General features: G+C 51.5%; 1 protein-coding gene across 4 annotated transcripts in view; it reads left to right on the top strand.

Moving 5' to 3' along the window:
• Positions 1-2,594: 2,594 nt before the first annotated feature.
• LOC109924573 (interleukin-1 receptor-associated kinase 1-like) overlaps positions 2,595-10,539 on the top strand; it is a 24,690-nt gene continuing 16,745 nt past the window's right edge. For 2 of the 4 annotated variants that reach the window (XM_048619821.1, XM_048619819.1), the window contains exons 1-3: positions 2,595-2,763; positions 8,685-8,867; positions 9,478-9,623. In XM_048619821.1, the coding sequence (XP_048475778.1) occupies positions 2,667-2,763; positions 8,685-8,867; positions 9,478-9,623 (426 nt within the window). In that variant the 5' untranslated portion in view covers positions 2,595-2,666. Of the gene's footprint in view, positions 2,764-8,684; positions 8,868-9,477; positions 9,624-10,539 lie in introns of those variants that run through there. The other 2 variants (XM_048619820.1, XM_048619822.1) reach the window with 2 other exon arrangements.

Raw genomic sequence — 10,539 nt, 5'->3', positions numbered from 1 at the left:
TGAGAGAGGGAGAATGTGCAAACTCCACACAGACAGTTGCCCAAGGGTGGAATCGAACCCAGGTCCCCGGCACTGTGAGGCAGCAGTGCTAACCACTGTGCCACCGTGCTGCCCACAAATATAGGCTGGAGCTATTTTCCCTGGAATGTCGGAGGCTGAGAGGCGACCTTTTTAGAGGTTTATAAAATCATGAGGGGCAAGGATCGTGTGAATAGCCAAGGTCTTTTCCCCAGGGTAGAGGAGTCCAAAACTAGAAGGGCGCAGGGTCAACGTGAGAGGGCAAAGATTTAAAAAGGACCAGAGGGGCAACTCTTTCCCGGAGAGGGTGGTGTGTGTATGGAATGAGCTGCCAGAGGTGGTGGTGGGCGCTGGTACAATGACAACATTTAAAAGGCATCAGGATGGGTATATGAACAGGAAGGGTTCGGGGGGATATGGGCCAAACGGGCAAATGGGACTAGATTAATTTAGGACATTTGGTTGGCATGGGCGAGTTGGACCGAAGGATCTGTTTCCGTGCTGTACATCTCTACGACTCCGTTAAGCTCACTCGATGGGGATTGGCCTGAGTTGCGAAGCCCTCGCAGTCAGGCAGTCCGGGGGTGGGGGGGAGGGGGGTGCAGGGTGGCTGGATCCAGGAGTTAATCCAGTGCCTGCTGACTCAGTACGTCAAGGATTTTTTTTTTCCTGGGACCGGTGGAGCGTGTGCCACAAGTTTAATGCCTGTGGAAATTCAATCTCGAGTAGCAGTTCTTGATCACTGACACCTCTTTTAACAAAGAGTCATCTGTTGGGAAAGAACGACACTGATGGAAGCTCCCTGGGAGGATGATGGCTTAAGAGAGTCCACAACGGAGTTGCACTTTTCAACGATGTGCTGCCTTCAGCATCAGGTCAGGGAGGGAGTCACCCATGACTGGATTCTCACTGCATTGATCCTGTACTGAACAAGCCTGATCCTGTACTGAAACCTGGCTTGATAAATCATACATCTATTTTTGATAGTTGAATGTCGTGGTTGGTCAGTGAAACCTGTTTGCATGAGGTCACAGGTGTCCTTTAACAATAGAACCTAAGCTTCCTTTACAAAACGAAGGGGAAAAAGACCCAAGTACCGCTGAGAGAAGACCTTTAGATTTAGATTTGGATGTCGCGCGCTGTTGCTCCCTCTCTCACGCGCACCCCCCCCCCCCCCCAAAAAAAAAACCCCCTTTAAACTGTTCCTCCAATGTGTTCCTTTTATGGATCCTCGATTCCAGAGTAACATCACCCGGAATGTTGGCTGTTAATTGGTGAACTCCTCCCAGTTAACTTTCCTTCAGCAGAGGCAGTTTTAAACTTCCCTTCTGTGTGAGCCCTCTGACAGGATCCTTCCACAATTCTGATGGCCGCAACTGTCTCATTTCTACTAACCAGAAGACTTTCACCCCAAACTCTCCTGGCTTAGCAGCTCTGTAAACTGAAATGCTCAGGCTGTGGTAACTGCTTGTTTAGTCGTGGTGGGGGTGCGAAGCTGTCAGAGTTTCGGGTGACCTGGAGTTTCTGGAGAGTGGAATGTGCAAGAGCGCGGTGGGATAGTTGAGTGCAGGGGTAATGAGGGCACGCCTAAGAGTTTAAGCAGCAGATGGGCTGGAGACTTTAGCAGCCCCGGGTGCTGTTTCGGAGCTGGGAGCCGGTGATCTCAGTGCATGTTGGTAACCGAGGCTCAGCGCAGTCTGGGCTCAGACTTAAGCACGATACCAGGGATGAGTGAGTGGCTAGGAAACAAAATTTGGAAAGAAGGCGAAATGATGTCGCTGCAGTCAGGGAGCAGTGAGACTGATTCTGTGTGTAAACCCACTGTGAGAAACAAACATCAAAAACTATAAAGCCAAGGGAGGTTGAAGGTGGGGGAGCTTGGTTTGTGCGAGCCCAAGTCCAGCTGCATAATGGCTCTGTGCTGTTATTTGTGGGTGTGTTCTGTCCCGAGGTGGGTTTTTTGTTTCATTGTTAAATCACTCGGACGTAGCCCACTCCTTATCTGCGTGAGAATTCTTGTCGGAAATTTGAACCAGTGCTGACCTTTCCTCCCTACTACTGCACTCTCTTCCCCACTGTGAGAAACTGTCCTGCAGCACACTGGCTAGTGAGCACACAAAGTGGAGAAGGGGTAAATTAGAATCTGCTTTTGACCCAGCCCCTGCCTGCAGCCCCAGGAGTGTTTTACAGCAGTGTAATAATCGCTGTTCAGTTAGCAGCTTACGGATCGATCATTAACGCTGTCACTTTTTGTTTGCATTAAGTAGTTTAGAACAGCTGTCCACATTAAGTAATCGGGGTGTAACGTGGGAATTCATTGAGCAATTGAACAGCCTGTGGCAACGCTTCCTGATGCTGCGATGCGATAGTGACCAGAGAGTCATTTAGAGCTGTTTTTGGGGGCTGGTGGGGTGTTATGTTTGGTCCTTCCCTTGCAGCAAGCCCTGCACAGTCTCTGAGCAAGATGAGGGGGCCTGAAAATTGGTCACTGAGCTGTACAGTTAGGTTGTAAAAAGGGATTGATTTGTTTTTTGTTTTCTGTTTTCCCCCATACTGCATACCCCACCCCAGCTTCCTCCCTTGTCAGTGACGTGACTGAACTTCGATTGCTGGAGAGCCGAGGGGAACACGGCCGGACACAGAACGTCATGTGGTACTGGATGAACCGTAATGGGACCGTGGGACAGCTGCTGCATGTTCTCACCAGTCTAAACCTCTGGCGAGCCAGGGACATCATCCTGTCAGGTATGTTCCCCATTACCCCTCAGCTGTTACTTACTCATCAGGGCTTATTTAGTGGGATACGGCTCTCTGTGCGCTGTCCCCCTATTTGTTCAGCGGGGGGATGGCTCTCTGTGCACTGATTATTTGCCTGCAGTTAGCTGCATTCTTGTTCTTCTGCCTTTGCAAGGGCAACATTGGAGCAGGAGGAGGCCTTTCGGCCCCTTGACTGTGGTCTACCATTGGAGTAGATCACAGCTGATCTTCCTCCTCAATGCCATTTTATTAAAGTGGTTCATTGCCTTCTGTTTTATCTGTTCATACAAGTTAAACTCAGTCACTGCTCTTCGCAACTAAAGACTTTTCCTGTGCTCGTGAGGAACATCCAAACACATGGCCCAAACACATGGCTGTTTGTTTCTGCTGTGAATGTTTTCCTGGTACAGGTCACCAGCATGAGGGGACCTGTATCTGCGTCGAACTCTTCTACACTCACCAACAGCCACATGTCTCGGAAATCATTAGCCAGCCTGTTTGGCTGTGTTGATGGAGAGTAGGCCCTGCAGTGGGGTGGGACTTGAATGATGGGACATTACACTGCGCCACGCACTCTCCCTCCCTTAAAAGCCCAACGCACAAAACTGGCGTTTGCCGTGTCGCCTCGGAAACGCATTGCTGTCCAGGGGCATGGCCCCATCTCGTTGTGATGCTCCCCAGTCGGTTCGTGGCTTTGGGGATTATATTGTGGCGAGGCAGGTTTGCGAGGCATTGGGAGCTCACGATCCCTTTCTCTCAGTTCTGGCGAGCTGCCAGGAGATGACTAACTTGTCAAACAGTCTGAGGCTTCCTTTCAGGTCAGCCGCCTGGTTTCGTCTCCACGCTGAGCAAGTCTCTGCCGTCCAACGTGACATCAGCGATTCGGGCCAGCTGGAGATTTCTGACTCAGACAGATATTCCCAGACATCTTGTATCTGCTGGAGCTAATCATGTGCCCCAATCGTGTCTGTGTGACGAGACTCCTTTTTTTGTAGATATTTTCCACCAGCCTGCTCAGACATGTAATGGCGCAGGTGGGAAGCAAACTCCTGGCCCGGAGGTAGGGTCAATACCACCACACCACAAGAGCTCTCTCAAGTTTCCTTTGTAAAGCTGGACTGTTAAGTGGCAAGTAACATTCACGCTTCCCCAGTGTCAGGCCGCGAGAGCTCCACCGAGAGAGAATCTAAGGATTGCACCCTAATCCTAAGGGATATCTAACCTCCACCCCTACCTTATACTATCATCCATATGCCTATCTAATAGCCGCTCAAATGCCCCAACTACCCTCTCCAGCAATGCATTCCACGCCCTGACCACTGAGTAAAGACCCTACCTCTGACGTCTCCCCTAGATCTACCTCCACTCACTTTAAAACTATGCCCCCTTGTTACCACAATAGAACTGGAGTGTGGGTCTTGCTGCAGTTGTGTAGAGCCTTGGTGTGACCGCACCTGGAGTAACGGCTGCTGTTTTGGCTCCATTTTGTTTTCTTTATTCATTCATGGGATGAGGACGTCACTGACCAGGCAGCTTTTATTGCCCATCCCTAATTTTTCCTAGGGTGGAGGTAGCTATTCCAAGGGGGCATAGTTTTAAAGTGAGTGGAGGTAGATCTAGGGGAGACGTCAGAGGTAGGGTCTTTACTCAGAGTGGTCAGGGTGTGGAATGCATTGCTGGAGAGGGTAGTTGGGGCATTTGAGCGGCTATTAGATAGGCATATGGATGATAGTATAAGGTAGGGGTGGAGGTTAGATATCCCTTAGGATTAGGGTAAAAGTTTGGCGCAACATCGTGGGCCAAAGGGCCTATTTTGTGCTGTACTGTTCTATGTTCTGTGTTCCTAATTGCCTAGAGGGCAGTTCAGAGTCAACCACATTGCTGTGGGTCTGGAGTCACATGTAGACCAGACCAGGTAAGGATGGCAGTTTCCTTCCCTAAAGGACATTAGTGAACCAGATGGGATTTTCCCCTGACAATTGACAAATTAGACTCTTAATTCCGGGCGTTTATTGAATCCCAGTTCCACCATCTGCTGTGGGGGGATTTGAACTCGGAATGCTGTCTGGGTCTCTGGATTAACGGTCCAGCGATAATACCGCTAGGCCATCGCTTCCCCTTACGTAAGGAGGGGGGTTTGCATTCCCTCTATCACATGTAATAAATGTCACCAGACTGAAGACTGGAATGGCCAGACTGTGCTACAGCAGTGATGAGAGAGACTGCGCTTCGGTTCTCTATAGAAGTTAGAAAACTGTGAGAGGCAATCTCATTGAAGAGTGCAAGATTCTCACAGGGCCTGCCGGGGTAGATTCACAAGGATCTTTACCTGGCTTGAAGTGGATATAATCTGGAGCCAGGGGAGGTGGGAGTGGTGGGGGACAGAATCTGAATAAGAGGTCAGCTGTGTTAGACTGGGATGGGAACCCTCTGCCCCAGTGACTCTGTTATTGAGCACGTTCCAGTCAGAGATCGAGAGATTTCAAGGAGTGCGGAGTTGGGATAAACGATCTGGTTGAACGGTGGAGCAGGTTCGAGGGGGCGAACTTGCCTCGTCCTCCCTCAGCGTGGACCAGGGACAGAGCAAGACTTTTCCAAGCTCTTTTGTAACCAGTTGTCCCGCCTGCGAATCCCTCGGTCAGTGCCTGTGGGCTATGTAAGGCTTGCAGAGGACAGTACGAATCCAAGCCTTCGCTCGGTTCCGGTGGATCTGTGACTGTGACCGTGCCTACCTGTGTGTTTCGGAGGAATGTAAAATCCCTGTCAGTTTCTTTCGCTCACAGTTGGTGAACTGTGCACCCTCCTGTTAATACAGAAAATATTTGTCACCAGTCCCTTCACTACTTGTAATGGTCTTTTCTTTTACCCTCTCCATTGGGGATGTGGGCATCACTGGGAAAGTGGAGACTGATGGATTTGTTGCCTCTCCCTAATTATCCCTTGAGCTGTGCAGCTTTTGAAAGGGCCACTTCAGAGGGCAGTCAGGAGTTGATCTGAACTGTCCTAGACCCCTCCTGACCTGGACTAATCCCTGTTAGAACTGGAGCAGATGGGGGAGCCTGGTGTTGGCACCTGTGGCCTGTGTCTTTTGCGAAATGACGGAGACAGGTGGTGGATTGGAAGGAGTTCCACACCAGGCATTCCCCCCTCCCCCCACCACACGCACGCGCACACACCGAGCTCACTGCTGCTGTGACAGTCATTCTGCAATTGGATTTTGGGTTTTCCTCCACCCTCTGGAGAATCTTTAGAAAGACATCTGTTTTATCGAGGACTTGTGTGGGGCTTCCCCTGTGGTTGCTGGAGCTCCAGCAGAGACTTCTGTCTGTGTGTGTGTGAGAGAGAGCGAGAGTGTGTTTGCTTGCGGCAGCCAGGCCTCCGTTTAATTTTACTTCTCCTTGGGTTTCTCCAAGGCCCCCCCACTCTTAAGAGGCAGCTCTCGTTCCTTCCTGGGAAGAGGGCATTGCTACAACACGTGTGTATTTGGAGCATGGGAGGTTGGGAGGTGACCTTATAGAGGTTTCTAAGATAATGAGGGGTGTAGATAAAGTGAATGGCAGGGGATTTCAAGACTTGGGGAGCAATTTTTTAAGGTGAGAGGAGAGAGATTTTAAAAAGGACGAGGGTTGTGTGTGGAACGAACTTCGTGAGGAAGTGGTGGATGTGGGTACAGTTATGTTTATGGATAAGCACATGAATGGGAAAGGTTTGGAAGGATAGGGACCAGGAGCAGGCAGGTGGGATGCGTTTAGTTTGGCGCGGACTGGTTGGACTGAAGGGTCTGTTTCCGTGCTGTATGGCTCAGTTACTGGAACGAGTGGAGACTGGTGGATTGTCGATATTTTCCGCCACCAGGGTGACTGTAATAATTATTCTTCAAATCAACATCCAGCCTGTCCCTTTTAAAGATGCCCAGCTACGGATGAGGTTCAGACAGCAAGTGTTAGTGCAAGTCTGGCAGCATTGGTGGGCAGAGTAACAGTCAAGTCAGCAAGGGGGGGGGATAACTGGAGTTTGTAAAAGCAGGGAGGTCACACTGGAGCTGAACAGGGCTTTGGTTAGGGTAGTGAGTATCGTTCCAGTCACCACGCTGTAGGAAGGATGTGATTGCACTGGAGGTGGTTCAGAGGAGCTTCACCAGGATGTTGCCCTGGGCTGGGACGGAGCTTTTTTCAGCGATGGGAGAGAGGTTGGATAAGCTCAGGTTGTTTCCTGTGGAGCAAGGCAGGGAGAGTCGGAGATTTGATGGAGGTGTGCAAGGGGCATGGACAAGTTGGGTAGAAAGCAGCTGCTCCCTTTAGTCGAGGGAGCATTAACAAGGGCACTGAAAGTGAAAGGCCGGAGGAAGTATTTCACTCGGGCGGGGGGTGGGGGCGGCCCTGGAATTTGCTGCCTGGGAGGGGAGTTGAGACCGGAAACCTCACTACCCTTTTTTTAAAAAAAAGTCCTTCGACGAGCCAATGAAGTGTCATAATGTTCCAGGCTGTGGCCTAGTGTGGGGAAAGTGGGACTGGTATGGTCAGTGGTGGTAAGGTACAGCGTTGATGGGCCAAAAGGCCTCGTTTGCACAGTACAGTTGCCAGCTCCAGGCCTGTGCGGCAGCCTTCAGGAAGTGCCCGTTTGGGGCTGGGGGTGTGGGGAGTTGGAGGGGGGTGGAAGACGAGGACTCCAAAGCAATTGTCCGTCCCAAACGCGGAATCGAAACGACAAAGATCTGCTTGTCTCGATGCACTTCACTTCCTGCCTGGGCTGGATAACTACACAGTCATCCTGGACTCCAGGACGTCTCCCTCCCCACCACACTCTGATCTGATTCTGGTTTTGACTTGCTCAGCTTCCTCCTGCTGTCAACACCCCCCTCAAAGCTCCTGCTCTGCTGTTCGTCTGAGGGGTGGGGAGGTGGGAAATGTGTCACGGCATAGCCTGTGCCCTCTTCACTGGGGGCTGGATTACAATCCAGAGCGGCAGCGAAGGCTGTGGGTTCGCCACTGTAACGTAGAGGAGCCCCCTACCTTTGCTTCCTTGTTTACACTCCCCAACCCCAGCTTCCCCTTTTGCTGCCCCCCTCACTCTCGCTCGGCCTCCATTGTAGAGGTTTCAACCTGGAATGCTGGTGTTTTAACTTTTTTTTTTAACTTGGTGGGCGTGCGTTCGGTGTTTGCTGACCTCTTGGTACCGTTTTGCTCGCAGTGATAACTTGCAGGGGAGGGAGTGTCAGTGCCCAGTTAGTCTGATTCTAGTGGTGCAGCAGTTCAAGGTGGTAGCAGCATCTTGTGTGAGGTGGGTGCCATTTATTGGGTGGGGGGGGCAGGGGGCGAGGTTTCAGGATTTTGACCCAGTGATGGTGAAGGTTTGGCTGAAACTAACCTGAGTCCGCAGTTTTGTCTGTGTCCTCGGGACTCGAAGCCGCGTTTGCGAAGCGTCCGTCGCGAAGTTGTTCGGTGCGGTTGACGGGTTTGATCTGGTTGACCAGCTCAAAATACAGCCTCTGGCCCCCATGCTTCCACGTTCATGCCAGCCCTTCATCTTGTTAAATCTGACCTCCTTGACTAAGCTGTATGTCTGTGGATTTGGGTGGAGGGGGGGGGGGGGGGGGTAGGGGTGCAATAGGCTTGGTCATTCTAGGCCGCATGGTCAACACTGGGTGCTGGGTAAATTAATTGGAATCCATATCAGGAGACGGGCTTGCGCTTGACGGTGAGTTTCAAGTTTATTTAGAAACGATGGGCTGAATGGCCTCTTCCTGTACCGTCACTTAATTGCAGTTGCATCCATGGCTCGGGGTGGGTGGGATCGCACTTTGTTCCGTCCTGTTCCAGGAACGGGCTTGGTGTTGTGATTGTGCAGCCTATCCGTGGCTTGAGGTCATGCTATTAGCCTGATTGGCCCTGTGCTTCTGTGTGCCGTAGGGAGGCCGACTGTGAGAGCGCTGCCCCCCAGCGTGGCGCCCCCCAGGATGGACCCGTACACCCAGAGACCGCCCACAGAGCCATTACCAGAGCCTAGCCCTGCACCGAGCAACCGGTCAAACCCTGGGAAGAGCCAGCATTGTAACTCGAACAAACCAGAGACAGTGACCATCAACACGCCCCGTGAGTAGACAGTATGTCGATTTGGTGGCGGGGGCGGGGATTGTGGTGGGAGGGAGGGAGTGTTGAAAATGGGGTTAGTGTGTTGTTCGAGTCGGGGAGGGAGGGAGCGAGTGTTGAAGGTCCGGGTTAGTATGTCGATCGAGTGGTGGGGGGAGGTGGTGGGACGGAGGGAGCAAGTGTTGAAGGTGGGGGTTAGCGTGTCGATTGAGCAGATGGGGTTGCTCTGTCCTGAATGGTGTTGAGCTTCTCGAGTGTTGTTGGAGCTGCCCCCATCCAGGGCAAGTGGGGGGTATTCCATCACCCTCTTGACTTGTGCCCTTGTTGATGGTGGGACAGGCTTTGGGGGGAGAGTCAGGAGGGGCGTTACTCACTGCAGGATTCTCAGCCTCTGATCTGCTCTTGTAGACACAATATTGATATCGGGCTGGGTCCAATTCATATTCTAGTCAATGGTAACCCCCAGGATGTTGATCATGAGGGATTCAGTGATGGTAACACCATTTGCTTCTTAACCTGGGGAGTGGTACTGTTGTGTCACAGGGCAGACTGTTATACTGAAGCCTCTCTCTCTCTCTCTTCCTTTTATTTCCTTTCCCCTGCCTCCCCCCAGTGCCGAAACCGGTGTTGCCACGTCCGCCCACACCTCCCAGCAGCTTGCTTACAGACGTCAGCCAGTCCGGTTTCAGTAGCAAGGACAGTTTGAACAAAGTAATGGGGATCCTTCCACCCTCACAATCTACAAAGGTTAGGGCCCAGGTAAGGGAGGCGTTGAAGAAAGCCAGCAGGGTGATCTCCCGCGAGACTCGTCTGACAAATGCAACGGCGCTGGAACCCTGCTGCACTGGGAATGCCGTTGAGCCGATCAGCATTTTCAGTCCCTTTGTCACTGCGTGGGAATGCGGGAGGCCCCTCTGGCCAGTCCAGCATCTGTTGTCTGTCCTTAGTCGCCCTTGAGCTCAGTGCCTTGTTTGGGCCACCTCAGCGGGTGTTGCTGTGCGAGGATCCGAAGTCACGCGTAGGTGCCTGGACCTGGTGAGGCTAATGCTCTCTGCTGAATAGGTGTGAAAATGAACTGGCTGAAAGCAGCCTGATAAACTCAACATTATCTTAATTTATCCTGCAGATTTCCCTCTGACTACAGTCACCGTTAGCGACACTGGCTTTTGATTCCACATTTTTATGAATTGAATTTAAACTCCACTGGCCGCAAAGATGGGGTTTGACATATCCCCACACTACCCCTCGACCCCAAATACTTGGTCCAGTAACATCATCCACGACGCAATCAGGCTGTTGAGTGAGGGACTTGTCTGGTCATGAGTCCCGCGCAGAATTGTTAACCTTTTGTACAGTTTTGAGTCATTTCTGCATTTATCCATCAGTGTGTATGAGCTCTCCGCCCACTGCCCTTCTCGAAACCTACTTTGAAAAGGTTTATTTTAAAATCCCTGCGACCCTCCCCATCCCCAGCCTCCACAGCCCTCCGTTAGTTTGTCCTGATACGCTTGTATTTACCAAATGCCTCTCTCTTCAGTGAGATTGAATCAAATGTCAAAACAGGGACAAGAGTTTCTGGGGAAATTTATCAGACCACACATGTAATATGTACTTTCCTTTTTATTTTGCGCCCGCTCTGTCTCGCCCGCTCTGTCTCGCCCGCTCTGTCTCGCCC

Source organism: Rhincodon typus, chromosome 44, assembly GCF_021869965.1.
Source record: "Rhincodon typus isolate 14 chromosome 44, sRhiTyp1.1, whole genome shotgun sequence".
NCBI lineage: Eukaryota > Metazoa > Chordata > Chondrichthyes > Orectolobiformes > Rhincodontidae > Rhincodon > Rhincodon typus.
This window is presented reverse-complemented; position numbering and strand designations above follow the sequence as displayed.